This window comes from Gracilinanus agilis, chromosome 6 (assembly GCF_016433145.1).
Source record: "Gracilinanus agilis isolate LMUSP501 chromosome 6, AgileGrace, whole genome shotgun sequence".
Taxonomy (NCBI): domain Eukaryota; kingdom Metazoa; phylum Chordata; class Mammalia; order Didelphimorphia; family Didelphidae; genus Gracilinanus; species Gracilinanus agilis.
This window is the reverse complement of record NC_058135.1, coordinates 19578253-19594897: the sequence shown is the minus strand read 5'-3', so window position 1 is coordinate 19594897 and position 16645 is coordinate 19578253. Positions and strand designations below refer to the sequence as shown.

Below are 16645 nucleotides of genomic sequence, written 5' to 3'. Positions count from 1 at the left end.
TCTTTTATAAAATTGTTTATTTTTTCCATGACTTGTTCTTTAACCCATTCATTCTTTAAGATTAGACTGTTCAGTCTCCAATTATTTTTTTTTTATTTTAAACCCTTAACTTCTGTGTATTGATTTATAGGTGGAAGAGTGATAAGGGTAGGCAATGGGGGTCAAGTGACTTGCCCAGGGTCACACAGCTGGGAAGTGTCTGAGGCCGGATTTGAACCTAGGACCTCCCGTCTCTAGGCCTGGCTCTCAATCCACTGAGCTACCCAGCTGCCCCTCCAATTAATTTTTAATCTGTGTTTTCATGGTCCCTTACTACATACTTACTATAATGTTATTGCATTATGATCTGAAAAGGATGTATTTAATATTTCTGCCTTTTTGCATTTACCTTTAAAGTTTTTATGTCCTAATATATGGTCAGTTTTTGTACAGGTACCTGTACTACTGAGAAAAGGTATTACTCCTTTTTATTCTCATTCAGTTCTCTCCAGATATCTATCATATTTAGCTTATCTAAGATCCTATTCATCTCCTCGCCTTCTTTCTTATTTATTTTTTTGGTTAGGCATCTAGTTCTGAGAGCAGAAGGTTGAAGTCCCCCACTATTATAGTTTTTCTATTTCCACCTGTAATTCATTTAGCTTTTTCTTTAAAATTTTAGAGGATTAGAGAAGGGAAAACAGTGAGAAAAAATAGGATAGAGGGAAATATACAACTAGTAATTATAACTTTAAATGTGAATGGGATGAACTCACCCACAAAATGGAAATGGATAGCAGAATGGATCAAAACCCAGAATCTGACAATATGTTGTTTACTTTCTTCTTGCCCTCTTCAGAGGTCTAATTTACTTCTGACCATTAACTCCCTAATCTGCATCCTTTCTAAGAGTCCTTCTCTTGTCCTCTCTCCTTTCCTTCCTAGTTCTTAACCTGTCCACCATTCTAAGAATCCCTCCCTTCTCCTATCCCCTTATCTTCATATTTCTCTATGAAGACTTTTACCCTTCTAGATGTATATTATTACCTCTTTGACACAGATCCGATGAAAACAAAATTCTAGCACCACCAGTCCTTTACCCTTCATTCCCTTCATAATAACAGTTCTCCCATTAATACCTCTTTTTGTATAAGAAAATTGTTCCATTTAATTTATTCCTACCAAATTTTATTTTTAGGATAATTCCATTACACTTAATTTAACTCCACACCTTCTATTTATATGTATGTTCTTTCAAACTACCCAAATAAATTATATCATTCCTTAGGGTTACAGATAATGCTTTCCCATATAAGAAGTAGAGTCTGACCATAAGATCAATATCTTATCATTGATCTTTCATGTTTCTCTTTATGTTTTTCCTGATTCTTTTCTTTTCCTTAATACCTAAACATTCTTTGCATTTTTTTTAAATAATTTTTTTCCTTGTAGGATTGCACTCATCTTTGCTGGGTAGGTTACTCTTGGTTGCCAAACCAGTCCCTTTGTTTTCCAAAATATTGTGTTCTTTTAATGTAGAAGCTATTAGATCTTGTATTAATCCTGACTGTAGCTCCATGATACTTAAATTGTTTTTCTGTCTTCCTTCCTCCTTCTGACATACTGCTTGAATCTCTTAGATGATCACATTGTAATTTGTATTCTAGTTATTGATACATCTTGTCTTATCTCCCCCTAACAGATAGTATAGTAATAATACTTCACATGTATTTAGTACTTTGTGATTTGTAAAACTCTTTCTCTATATCAGACTGAAAGATTCTATCAGGTACACAATGCGAGATTTTATTTGTTTTACATATGAGACTAATATAGGCCAAAAGCCTTGGCCAGTCACAGGAATAGTGTCACACCTGGGGCATGAACTGAAATTTTCTGACACAAAATCTGGTCCTACATATGTATCTTATTCAATGGTTCCATCCTCACCCGCACCCCCGCCCCCCAGGGCTTAACCCAGTTATCTGCACAAAGTAAGGCAATAATTAGCAGACAACTGTACTACAGTAAAGTAGCAGATAACTACTTTTTCTAGCAAGTTGATTCCAATAAAATGGAAAGTGAATTACCGTTTTTATAGATTTCAGTGCAAATTGTCTCTTTTCCATTTTAATATCATTTTTCTTTCAATGAACCTAATTTGTTAGACAGATACCTTATAAACTGTTCATTGAAAAACATTACCCAAAAAAACTAAATGAACTAATATAAAGTGAAGTGAGAAAAACCAGGAGATCACTGAGCAAAGTAAGAGCAATGTTGTAATGATGATCAGTTGTATAAGATTTGGAAAGTACTCTGCTCAATATAATGATCCAAGGTAATTCCAAAGGACCCAAGATGAAAAAATGCTATCCATCTATAGAGAAAGAACTGAGGAACTCAGAGTGCAAGCTGAAGTATAATTTTCTCACTTAAATTTCTTGGAAATATGGCCAAGATGGACATTTCTTTTGCATGATTTCACATTTATAATTGATATACTGCTTGCCTTCTCATTTGGCCTGAGAAGGGACAGGAGAGAGGGAGAAGATTTCGAACTCAAAATTTAAAAAAGAAAAGAATATTAAAAAATAAATGATAAATTAAAATGCTAAAAAAATAAAAAGAACACAAAAATCTTAATATCCAAAGAGAGGAAAACACTTACCTCAATGTTTCCCTTATTAACTACATTCAGAAACTCCAGTCTTTCTTACCTGTTAAACAACTCTGTTCTCAGTTTAGATTCAGTAAGTGGGTCTCTGACTGCATCATCTCTATATGGATAAACATACCCCATAGTTAATGGTATAAAGGAGAGCAGATGTTTTCATTATAACTTTTCAATCCCCAGTATGTTTTAAATATATGATTTTTCCTACAAATTCAACCTTCCTACAGCCATAAAGTGAGTTTCCAAAGCAAAGTGGCAAAGAGAGCCTCCTAGCCTTTAAATAAACTTTCTTTTCATAGGCTTCCAAAAACCTTTGAGTGAATACTAGTTACAGCAATATTAGGAGAATTAGAGGGAATTAATAACAGGCTCCTTCAGGGCAGAAGCTAAATCTTTTTTCATATTCTCCAACTTCCCACTCTGTCCATGCTTACTACACTGCTTTAAGGACTACTGAGTTCAATTTTATCATGTTTAGATTAGAAACTAGAGTGCTATGAACCTGAGGAGAGTAGCTAGGATAATATTAATGAATGGACACAGCACTGAAAGTCATGACACACACCCGGCTCTCCCTCTGACTAGGGGGCTAACTGAGTCTAGAGTAGGCTGGGACCTATTCACATTGGCTCCCTAGAGACAGTTAAATTTTCAGCCTGAGCATTACATCTCAGAAATCTGTAAATACTACAAAACAGGGCTTGATTGACTTGCTTAAGAAAATAATGGAGAAAATATCAATCACGTAGCTTAAACTGCAAAAATGTGTTGTATGGGATGTGTATGTGTGTGTGTGTGTGTGTGTGTGTGTGTATTTGGAAAGCTGGTTGTTTAACATTGAGCAACCCACTGAAGCCATTCTGTTCTTCAACTCTCTTAACTGTCAAAATGGGATAAATATGGCCTTATTCATTAATCAAGCAAACATTAAGTTCCTGCTGTATGCCAAACACTGAGGAAGATGCGAATGTGAGACAAAGTAAGAATATAAGACACATGCATAAGGAATTACTATACAAGTTAGATTATGGTAAGTACAGAAGAGAAGGATCAAATGCTCTGGGAACAGAGTGAGCAAAATTCTAGTTCTGCCATTCCCTTACTACAGGGGTCGGCAACCTTTTTGGCCGTGAGAGCCATAAACACCACATTTTTAAAATGTCATTTTGTGAGAGCTGTACAGTGCTCACAGTGCCGCTCCTGTAACAGCGCCTGAAAATAAATGGACTTTATGGCTCCTGCAGAAAGAGCCGTATGTGGCCCTCAAAAGAGCCAGATATGTCGAGAGCCATACGTTGCTGACCCCTGCCTTACTAGATGTATGACATGGCAAGTCACCTAACCTCTAAGCTTCAATTTCCTTCATCTGTCAAACAGCTACATATTACTTTTACTACTGACCTCCCAGTTTGGATTAAAACCAGCTTTGGAAAGCACTCTATTGAAGTGAATCTTGTAAGCCTAAAATGTATATGGACCAACACAACTTAGCTTCCTTTTTTTACGGGGAAAAGTTTCTTACACTCGTGCTCTCATTTCTCACCTCCTCCTTCCCTCTGTAATTCCCAGACATCAATCCCTAACCCAGCCCTCCACCGGGCAGCCCACAAACAACCCACCCAGCAAAACCCAGAGTGACTTCTGGAAGAGTGAAAAGCGGGTTTGTCTTACACTCCCATGTGAATGCCTCCTCCAGCGGGTGCTCTCCCAATGTCACCATCACTCTTCGGCACTGACACAGAGGGTTCCTCATTGATGACACTTCTCAGCTCATGAAGAAGTTGTTTTAAATCCCTTGTTGGGTCTTCCTTCAAAGCAGAAACTTTGGGAGGTACCTGAATTATAACAATTGTTTACACAACAGTGTAACCAGTGAACATTGTACTTTCCAGACAGGTGTATCCCCATCAGTAAAGATGCTATTAACTGTATCAATCTAAACATATGCAACATTTTCTAAAGGATTTAAGCATTTAAAGTAGAAATCATAGATTTTTTAAAGAGGGTAGAAATCTCAGAAATTTAGTCTGCCTATCTTATTTCATAGATGATGAAAGATAATTTTTTTTCAAAATCAGCCCTATATTGTTCAAGAATATAAAATATATTTTATTTTATTTAGAGTATATATACTCTCTATATATAGTATATGTACTATATATACAAGAATATAAAAAGCAAGAGCAGCTAGGTGATAGAGTGCTGGCCCTGAAGACAGGAGGACCTAAATTCAAATTTGGCCTCAGATTCTTTCTACCTGTGTGCCCCTAGACAAGTCACTTAACCTTGTTTCCCTCAGTTTCCCCATCTGTAAAATGATCTGGAGAAAGAAATGGCAAATGGCTGCAATATCTTTGCCAACAAAATCCCAAATAGGGTCTTGGAATGTCAGATACAACTGAACAACAAAAGAAATAATATCTTACTAGTGCTTTTGAGGTGAATTCTATTCTGCATTGTTTCATACTTTTTCGTTATGTCTTTTATGTGCCCAAGACCTTCATCAACCCTAAATCTTCTGACCCCACGAGTCCATCCTCTATGAGATCACCTCCTATTACTTCCGTTTATGTCTTGTATGTTCATAGCTATGTAGATGATGTGTTCCCCTTTAGACTATGAGCTCCTCGGGGACTGGGGACGTGCTTTTGTCTGCCTCTGTATCCTAATGCTTAGCGCAGTGCCTGGCATATATGTAGGGAGCACTTAATAAATGTTTGATGACTGTCTGACTGATAGTGTGATTGTCTCAAATCCTGGATAATTGCAGAGCTTCCTATAGGAGATTCCCAGTCACTTAGAAGAATTCAGCCCAATTATGCACCAAAGGAAAAAAATTCAAACACATGAAGAATGCTTCAATTACACAACTCTGGAAGCTCATCCACCATTCTGTCTACACCTTGGATGTAGACACTATCTGTCTATACACGAATCATCCACTGGGAATGAACGCTGACCCCAGACTAGACCTGAAAAGGAGAAAGGTAGGCAAGACTGCTTTTGGCAAATGATTTTAATGATTTTAATGACGCCAAAGTTTCTCCCTGGAACAAGTGAATTCTCCTAGTGATGCTAAATGACTTCCTTCAAGCCAGAGAATACCATAGCCTCTGAAGAGGATTCTGTGGTTTGCCCAAAGATCAATACAGAGGAGCGTGATGGGCATGGGAAGGCTTCACTGTGTTATCAGAAAGGGGACAAATGATGCCAATGAAGAGATGGATAACTTGAGGAGAAAAGTCGTAACAATGCTACCTCCTTATCAGAAAGAATGAAAGCATTACCAAGATACCATGTACTACATAATTTATTTTTGCAGATTTTCATGAAAAAAAATCTAGTTTTGCAACTAGCAACTACGACTACAATCTAGCAGTTAAAATAAGCAATTCTCATGTATATACATACATACCCTTTTGCCTTTAATGGAAAATTTCTCGAGCTAAAGTTGTATATATGCCTTTCTTCATTTACCACAGGGGTTAGAAAAGGTACTTACATGACTTACATAGCTGATGGAAGACTGGGAAGATGGTAAATTGGCAGAGTGGGGTCTGGAAGAAGGCAACGATGTTATAATACGCTGTTTCACTGAAGGGGTTGGAGAGTAGCCTGGAGCCTGAAGTTCCTATATAGTAACATAGATAAATAGATAGATATAAACGAGCAAAAGATTCTGATTAATTTCTGGCCTTTTAAAAACCAAAGAATTCTGAAACCCAAGTGCAGGTGCATAAATGTGTGTCTTCACTGTTTTTTAATTACCTGGAAACAATTTTATGAGAAGATCTTGGAGAAGTGACACAAGTAAAAAAAAAGGAGAGTGATTGAGAAAATTTATTAAATATAACTTATTTAATTAATTTAGAATAGAATGTAACAAAGAAATAAATTAAATAAATAATCTATTATTTTAAAAAATGGAAGAAGATGGATTCTGCTCTGCAACAGAGTACTTATATGAGACTCCAACTGTTCACACACGGTATAAAACAAGTATTTGGTGCTACCCAAGGCCTTCTTAGGGTCATGAAATCAATATAAATCAATTTTGATACTTGGGTCGTGAAAAAACTCTAGAGGTGATGTGAAATAAATTCTCCAGACTCAAGATGGCAGCAGATACCTGCAGGAAGTATGAGAGTTGGGCCTAATATGGACAAAAGAAAGTATGGCTGCCTTGTCCTGTTTATCTTTAGAGCTTTATACTATATCTGAAAAGAGATAATGCTATAAAGCAACGTCCTAGAAGTGGTATTATCTAACCTCGTAGGTCGAGACATACCCAGCCAGGAGACAGAAAACTTTTACAAAGCATCAAATTAGGAACAAGAGTGTAGGATTTGTTGATTTGGCTAGATTTGAGGTGAAAAATTACTGAGTAGGAAATAGCTGAGTAGGCAATAAGTTTCCTCTCCCTGGAAGGTGAATAACCAATTGTCAGGAATTTTGCTGATGACCAATTAGATCCCATCCAGCTGAGATTCTATCATTTAAAAATTCCATGAACCAAAAGAAAAAATTTTAGTTTGTTCTTCCAAAGATGTATATGTATGAAGCAAAGGGGTTAAGGCAGATACTGTACATCACAGGAGAAAAACGTCTCCTACTTTTCAGTGAGCTTGGCTAGATGTGGAAATTTTTCATTATTTAAAAAATGCAACATCTAATTATAATGCTGTCATATTGAATAACATAAGACAGTATTACAAACAGAATCAAAATTATTTTCAGATTGTCAATAAGTAGAAGAGGGATAGTATCGACTCTTTCTTCCTAAATATGTCCCTTTACACCACCTGGATATCATATAGCTGGTTGCTGGCACCATGAAGATGTAAATGTCTGAGGAAAGTTGAAGGAATTGGGGAGATAAGGACAACAAGTAATAATGGGAATTGAGTGCACCACACTGACTCCGTCTTGTGACTCAATTCTGAATCTAGCTCAGTTCCCTTTCTATTCAAATATGGGTCTGGTCCAATTTCTGTCTTGTGCAAAAACTTTATTCAGTTATGGGCATTGGGAAAAAACCTTATCACATTATTTGAACCTAGGACTTCATGGCTGGGAAACTGGACCAACTGTATCTGCTGTTTAGAGACTCTTAACTAAAGACCTGGGTTATGCTAACAAGAAATGAAGACTCAGTGGAATTGCTCGTTGGCTACTGGAGGGAGATGAGGGGAGGTGGGAAGGGAAAGAACATGAATCATGGAACCATGGAAAAATATTCCAAATTAATTAAATAAACTTAATTTAAAAATTAAAAAAAAGAAATGCAGATACTAAAACCGATGTAAGAAGTTTTCTCATTATCGTACATCTGAAAACTGGCCTGCTACTGATCAGTTATTTTTTCCAAGGTCCTGTGATTGTTTATAGACTCTTGGGAGGAGTAGGACACCTCTTTTTCTAAATTCAGGAAATTGCGCCTGTTCACTCTCCCCTCCCGACTTGGAAAGTCCCTAATATTTCATCCAATTAGAAATCAGATGACCTAATATTATAGTGTTTCCTAGTTGGCTTTATTTGATTATGTTCAGTGTATAAAATTCTATCTCCTTCTATAGTGAGGGTTCAGCACTAAGGTGAGGAAGGAGCCAGGTCTCAATTTGTTGGGCAATTGCCAAGCAATGCTTAATAAATTGATATGTTCAAAAGATGAGACTTTTGTTTCCTTGGTCATTTCTTCTTTCACCTGGTAGATGTCAGGACCCATTATCAACTACCCATGGAAAATAATTTCTAGAGCTGCTGGGCACAAATCTCCAAATCCAATGAATCCAAGCATAAAGCTGGAGCTGATGTGTAGACAGGGGTATAAAGTCCACTGGAAAATATCATGGCCATAAACTTCTTAGCACAGAGGGGGATTGCCTTCTATTTAAAAGTCACTTATTCATGGATTTCCCTCAATTTTATGATCATATAGGTATGATGGCACTTGATCTTGCACTTTCAGAAGTGCTTATGATTTGGAATACTGAATTATGAGTTTTCCACGTTCACTTTTAAATTTGAAAAGGAACCAGAAAAATAGTAATTATTATCTGAAGTTAAAAGCATCCTAAAATGCTGACTAACAACTCTTTGTATCTTAAGTTTTTCACATAATCTTAATTAAGTTGTACAAAAATTCTCATGTGACCAAATCATGCTTCACTTGCTATGCAATAATCTGTCAAATTATATAAGTATAAAATAGCTAATTGCATCTTTTTATTGTAGTAATTGACCACAAACAAGTCTTTTTTTTTTAACATACAGATCTGCAGATCATTTGATTAAATTTCTAGGCTGATTTGAAATATTAATCCTACAGCACCACTGCCAAAAAAAAGAAGTTCACCACAATTAACCACTAAGGGAAATTGCCCTGAAGCTTTTGCTTCTAAGAAGAACTTAGAACTTGGTACCCAGGGACCAACTGGAATTTCAAACTTTATTCCAGAAAATATGTTGTGCTGAATGTTTTCCAAAGCAGATAATCAACTGCTACACAGAATATTTTCTGATTCTGTCATTCCTATAATACCGAGATTGCATTCTAAAAGGCAGCTAGATTTTGCCTTTAATTATGCTTAATATAAGTTGGAGCTTCTGTTCTTATAGAAAAAAAGTGTTCATATACATAAATTACAGAAATAAAAGTTTATCAAACTTTTTAAAAATAAGTATTTTTTCTGAGTTTTCAGAAATTTCAGACTTTGCTAGCACATTTGTAAAAAACAACTCAGCTCTGTCCGAGTTTAAGATTGTTTTTGCAACAGGAGATTGTTTTGACATTTGATCAATGTTGCATGTGTATAATTTCTACTAAGTTGTACTTGTTTTGAAAGAGGTGTAATGCTCTAAGGAGAAAAAAAACCATCCTAAACAACAACAAAAATGATCTGTGGCCTATAAATGTATAAAAATGACTGGGAGAAAATGCCAGTTATTTAGTGAAGCTGTTAATTAGACTAAAGATCTTACCTTTACATCCATTGTGTGCTGAAGTTTCAAGCGTACAGATTCTTGCTCCTGACGCTGGATTATGTCTTGACATTCTGCAAACTGCAAAGATGCCTAACAATCAAATAATCACATTTAGCCAATTAGTTTTTCAAAGCCTATCATCTGAACAAGTGTTGAGAGGTCCTGAATAAGACATGGGAGTTAGAGTTAGACTAAAATACATATGGGAAGCTAGGTGGCACAGAAGATAGAGCACCGGGCCAGAAGTCGGGAAGACTTACCTTCCTGAGTTCAAATCTGGCCTCAGACACTTACTAGCTGTGTGACCTTGGGCAAGTCACTTAACCCTGGTCGCCTCGGTTGTCTCATCTGTAAAATGAGCTGGAGAAGGAAATGGCGAACTACTCCACTGTCTTTGCCACGAAAACCCCAAATGGGGTCACAAAGAGTCTGAACACTGAAACAACTGAACAACCACCAAATAAAATACACAAGGTGAAGTATAAAGAATGACCAGGGAAATCCATTAAGGGAGTCCCTCCCGTTAGAGGAATAATCATGCAGAGAGAGAACGCATTGATTTGGATCACTTAGAAGAGGACACGTAAAGGAATCGTGAATAGCTATAGGCAAAAGAAACCAATGCTATTCTGCCACTTTAAATAGTTTCCTGACCCTAAACAGTACAAGTAAAACAATATGTCTCTCTGGCTACAGATGACCCTCAAAGGGACCAACTGCTTGTGAGCATCCCCTCATTTATCATGCTAGTCTTACTTAATGGAGGTTCTTTTATCCAATGTTAGGCATTCTTTGATAATAGATGTTTATACAGTAGAGCAAATGAACTCAGGTTGCTAAGACTCTGCTTAGCCATGTTCCTCTTCTAGTATGCCCTTAGGACTAACATAATGCATGGCATGGGACCTCAGTATCCTGAAATAATTTTAGAAGGCTGATGATACTTTTGTCACTTCATACTTTCTTAAAGTTATTAGATCTAGAAACACAATGTAATTTTTTCCTTTGGAAAACAAATTTTTAAGAAAAACATATTAATATGTGTGGTTAGGAACCTGTCTATTTAGACATCTTTGGCACTAATACAATTATTATTATTGTTAGCTTGCTGTCTTCTAGCTATTTGGAATAGGAGGCAGAAAAACTCATTATTCCTTGACTTAGTTCCAATTAGAATAATAGGCTTGGGAATAATGGGCAGCAAGAGTGATTGAGGGAAACCAGGTGGTACAGTGCATAGAGTACCAGGCCTGGAACCAGGAAAACTTGAGTTCAAATCCAGGCTCAGATACTTACTGCCTATTTGATCCTGGGTAAGTCATTTAACCCTGTTTGCCTCCGTTTCATCATCTGTAAAATAAGCTAGAGAAGGAAATGGCAAGCCACTCCAGTATCTGCCAAGAACCCTGCCAAAATGGGTCACTAGAGTCAAGCACAATTGAAAAACAACAAACAACTAGATTGACTAGACTGAAGGGACAATTTCCTATTATTAAACTAATAGTAATATACTGTCTTGATCTGGACCCGACTTGTCTTTTAAAAAATGAAGAGGGGCACATATTCCTGACCCTCAGATTTGGCATCCAACTTGGAATGCAGGAGGCACAGCTACCATTAGCCTTTAAGGGATGCAAAAGGGCAGTCTCTAGAGGGAAAGAACAAAAATAATAACCTAACTAGACCAAAGACCAGCCCCCAAGATATTTTATATTTTCTCTGGATCTTCCTGGTGTGTGGAACAGTGGCTGACTTGCATGGCCTTGTACAAGATAAGGCCAACTGGCTCTGTGGGAAGGCTAACAGAATTCCACTGTATTTAGAGGAATGCTGGTATGCCTGACAGCATGGCACCATGGAAAGGGTACTTGGACAATTTTTAGGACTTGAAGGCAGGAGGAATGAAGGTTCAAATTCCAACTCAGAAATTTAGAAGTTATATGAAAGTAGCACAGTAGACTGAGAGCCGGGCCTAGAGACAGGAGATCGTGAGTTCAAATATGACCCCAGATACTTCCTAGTTGTGTGATCCTGGGCAAGTCACTTAACTCCCATTGCCTAGCCCTTACCACTTTTTTGCCCTGGAACCAATATGCAGTATTGATTCTAAGATGGTAGGTAAGGGTTTAAAAAAACAAAAAAGAAGTTATCTGAAAATGGATGAGTCACTTAGCTTCTCTGAGACTAAATTTCCTAATCTGCAAAACTGGGAGAGCGTTTGCCTTAAAAACTCCTTGTAAAGAGCAAATGAGATAATGAATGTAAATTACCTTGCAAACCTTAGCAAATTCTATAAATGTGAGCTGTTGTTATTTAGGACTATTGTTAAAATTAGTAGTTCCCACTTATGGAGGTTGATTTTGATGATTTGCATGATTTTACTGAGCCAGAAATTTTCCATAAAGCCCATATGCTTAGAAATCCTAATTAAATATATGTGGAGACATGAGTTCAGCCACTAGAGGAGACAAGCTCAATATGAACAGCTGAAAGTGAAAGGTAGATGCCCCAAAATGAGACGTTGGACTGCACTGACATGGGGCAGAGCTCCCCATTATAAAAGAGTCATGTAGTCTTATGTAAACTGTCCTGGTGCAGATGACAGTTATAGCCACGCCATTTTAGGAAAGACATTGGGAAGTGAGATAACATTAGGAGGAGGGCAAGCAGGACGCAAAGGGCCTTGAATTTACTCAATAGGAAGATCTACTAAGTGACCTGAAAAGGTCTAGGATGCTGCCTTCCAGCATCTCAAGGGCCATGTGGTAGGAGAGGGAATAGAATTATCTTTTTTCTGCTTAGCTGGGAGCAAAAGCTGGAAGATACAAAGACACAAAGTGAGGCTTGAAGGCAGAGAAAACTTTCTAAAAATAAGAGCTGGCCAGAAAAGGAATGCGCTGTCTTGGACAGTACTCCAATTCCCTTCACACATTGAAGAGGTCTGGTGACCATTTGTCAGGTATGCTATAAAGGGAATTTTTGTTCAGGGATAGATAGGTTGGCCTTGCTGGCCACTGAGGAGGTCCTTTCTAACGCTGAAGTTCTATGATTTTAGAAATTATGCAGAGAAATATTTTGAGTAGAAAATGAAATGATGGATACTTTTAGTCAAGATGACTTCCTGAAAGGTGGCAAACCTCCCCCATCCCTCCACATCTATTCAAGTGAAAACTGAAAAGTTATACCAAAACAAATGAAATTCAATGAGAAACTGTAACGAAAGCCAGCATGAACACAGACAAATAAGCCTCCCATCATGACCAGAGAAGAGCCAGACACAAAGGTGGCACATAAAGGTGTCCAGAGGCTATCAGAACAGAGCCACTTCTCTACCCACAAAGAAACCCCAAGTGGTCAGAATCCCATTGTGGGGACTTTGGAAGCCAGCAGAAGCAGGAGGAGCCATTACAGGTAAAACACAGCTTAGACCAAGACAGCCTGGGAATAGGAGCATTGTGTCCTGAGACACTATAGAGAGCCTTAAAGATCCAGGCTACTAAAATTCAAAGAACCCTAACCAAGAGAGGTGGAGATCAGTACAGTAATCCAGGTGACTCAAGACAAGACCAGGAAGGGCCACCACCGCACCCCAAAGTGAAAAAGACAGCAAAGCTTGGCCTTGGCAAATAGAAGAAAGGAAGATATTAAAAACAAACTGACATAGAAACAGGTTAAGGAGAGATAATCTAAGAATCACTGAAAACTATATAAAAAGCCTCCACATTATATTTAAAGAAATCTTGAATTAAAAACTGCCCAGATTCATTAGAACCAAAGGGCAAAATGAAGATTTTTTTTAAATCCTCCAATCACTTTCTAGAAGAACCTCTTCCACTCTTCCCCCACACACACACACACAAAAGCCCCAGGAATGTTACAGCAAAAATCGAGAGCTTCTACATCAAATGCAAAATACTGCAAGCACTCAGAAAGAATCACTTCAAATACCAAGGAGCTAGTCAGGATTGCACAAGACCTGGCAGTTTCTACATTAAATGAAAGGAAAGCTTGGAGTACAATATTCTAAAAAGCAAAAATATGAACTTAACCTAAGAATAACTTGTCCTGCAAAAACTGAGCTATTATAATACTACAAAGAGGAGAGAATTCTGATGAAAAACTCAGTTCTAGCTGAGTAGAAATTTTGACGTAACAGAATCCAGAGATAACTAGAAAGGCAAACATGTATGAACAATAGGAAAGGGCTCTGTAATGATAGAGTGCTTCCATTCTAATAGGGATGATGAAGAAAAAAATGTCCCTTTGGAACCTTAACTACCTCAAAAGGTAGTTAAATTAAATAAGAAAAAGTCGAAAACCTGAAAGTAGATTCCTTAGATTCTGAGGGTTTCAAAAAGATAATAAATACAAGGAGGATAAAAAGAATACATTACTATATAAAGGAGGAAGAAAAAGTCAGAAGTTGACATTTTGTATAATTGAGGTATATGAGAAGACTTTACAAATATGGAGACAGGAAACAGACATCATATGAATCTTACTCTTCTCTGAAATGGACTAAAGAGTATTGATTTTGTGTGTGTGACACACACACACACACACACAAACACAAAGTCTGGCACAGGAATACATCAAACTGTACAGGCAAACCTAGAAGGATAGAGGATGGAGGATAGAGTTTAGAGAAATAACCATACCAGGAAGGGAATATTAAACAAACAAAACAAAACAAACTTCCTGATTCTGAAGGGAAAAAAAGGAAAGAACTAGGAACTATAGTTGTCCATTAATTAGATAACAGCTGGACAAACCATGGTATATAAATGCAATGAAATATTTATTGTTCCATGATAAATGATAAAAGGTATAATGATTTCAGAAAATCCTACAATTTAGAGTGAAGTGAACAGAAAAGAGAACAATTTACATAATAAAAACAACATTGAAAGTCAACAATTTTGATCAATGTCTCTAGAAGACCTATGATGAAACATGTTACCCACCTCCTGACAGAGATATGATGAACACAAAGTGCAGAGTCAAATATTTTTAGACATGATCATAATATGGATTCACTTCATTTAACTCTACTTGTGAAGGAGCTCTTCTTGTTTGTGGCATGGACCTGAAGGAGCGCTAGCTGAGACCTGGGACTGACTATGAGACTGCTCTTAACCTCTCCCTTGGAACTACACGTGGTGAGTATAAAGACTGATCTTTCCTGGATTTCTCTGAAGGAACTCTCCTTTCAAGAGAGGCCTTGTGACTGAAGCTTTTGCTTCATTCACCCTGGCCCTCTGGCCCTCCTGCCCTTGGCTCAAGGCTGAGCCTCTTCCGACTGAGGAATAGTTAGACCTGCCTGGGTTGAACCAGGGATCGGAGCAAATTACTTAGTGTGTTAGATTATCTTACCTTATCCTCTCTCTAATTTTTTTACTTTCTCTCTCTCTTCTCACTTGTAAATAAACTACCATAAAAGTCATTTTTGATTTAAGGTTTTCTCATTAGGAATTGATATTTATTCAGTTCCTTGGCGACCAAACCTTTTAATATTCATCCAACAAAAACCCCTTTTTACCCCTTACACTTGTTACTAGGTTGTTTTTTTTTTCCCATTTTTAATTGGGGGAGTGGAGTTTAAAGGGAAAAGAGGGCAAAAAGGGAACCACTGGAATATTTTTCAAAGTATACAGGAGAGAACAGAAGCAAGTTTGGAAGAAAGCAAAAACAAGTGGACAGTTTTGAAAAGAAGATATTGAACTTATTAAATTTTTTTAAAACAAGCATTATGAAATACAGAATCATGATTTCATTGGCAATCTTCTTTTGTGTCTTCTTTTATGCATATGGAAATGTTTATTCATTCAAAATCTTTTAAAAATAAAGAAAAAGCTAAATGGTCAGTTCAAAAAACAAATTACCTTATCAAGAGCAATTTCCATGTTAGCAACTTTTTCTTTCAAGCGCCGCTCTTGGGATCTCAGGATCTCCAGCTCCCCTGCCATTTTATTTTTTTCCGTTGCAACAAGGCTCAATTCTTGACTTAGTTTATTTTTCTCTTCTTTTAAGAAACGCTTCTCCTATGATTATAGAGAATAAAGCATCTCTGGGATAATCTGACTGCTGTCACTTAGTGATAGAAATGTAAGCTATTGACTCAATGAGACCTAACTTTAATGTAAATTATTTTATATTATTCAATTACTTAGTTATTAGTGGGGTTGAGAGGAAACAGACCATGTTACTATGAATTAATTCTTAGTTTACTCACTGCTAGTTAACCCTAGGAAATAGGGGAATAGGGTAAACAGAATAATGAATTTCCACTAATGAGGTATTAATGTAACTATGTGTTTCCTAAAAAAAAAGAACTGATGCTTCTCAGAATTGCATCATAGCATCCGTACATCCTTTCCTCCATCACACTAAATTTTGTTGAAATACAATTATTACTATAGAAGATATGCCCATTGGACATCTTTTGCCAATTACCACTTTTAAAGACTTCAAAACTCAGCTGAAAGTATCTTATTATCCATTGTTAAGACACTAACTTGCATCCAAATCACTCAGCATCAGAATTTAATATACTACACAGAGACACATTTTAAAATTTAAAGGGATCCAAAGAAGAGATCATCTAGTTCACGGCAAAAAAATAGTGGATTAAAAGTCGGAGATCCAAAAACTGAGCCCAAAGCAATTAAATCCAAAATAGTATAGTAGAGTCAGAATTTGTGCCCAATATTCTAGACTTCAATCATTTTTATTCCTCCAAGTCATTCAACATCAGTCAACGAGTCAATTAGTACAAAGTACTTGGTGCAACTAAGTGGCTCAGTGGATAGAACAGCAGGACTGGAGACTGGAGGACCTAGGTTCAAACTTGGAAGCAGACAATTCCTACCTGTGTGCCCCTGGGCAAGTCACTTAACCCCATTGCCTTGCCTTAGCTCTCCTGACTTTAAATCAATACTAAGCAGAAGAAGGGTTGTTTTTTTTTAACTACAATGTGCTTCAAGTTTCAGTTGATAGAGGAGAGGA

At 37.1% G+C, this 16645-nt stretch overlaps 1 protein-coding gene across 2 annotated transcripts in view; it reads right to left on the bottom strand.

The window, feature by feature from the left end:
- Positions 1–16645, bottom strand: part of CCDC158 (coiled-coil domain containing 158) — an 88057-nt gene that overhangs the window by 20703 nt on the left and 50709 nt on the right. For both annotated transcript variants that reach the window (XM_044680491.1, XM_044680490.1), the window contains exons 14-18: positions 15523–15681; positions 9638–9730; positions 6159–6287; positions 4328–4491; positions 2700–2759 (exon numbers count right to left, since the gene is read on the bottom strand). In XM_044680491.1, the coding sequence (XP_044536426.1) occupies positions 2700–2759; positions 4328–4491; positions 6159–6287; positions 9638–9730; positions 15523–15681 (605 nt within the window). The remainder of the gene's footprint in view (positions 1–2699; positions 2760–4327; positions 4492–6158; positions 6288–9637; positions 9731–15522; positions 15682–16645) is intronic.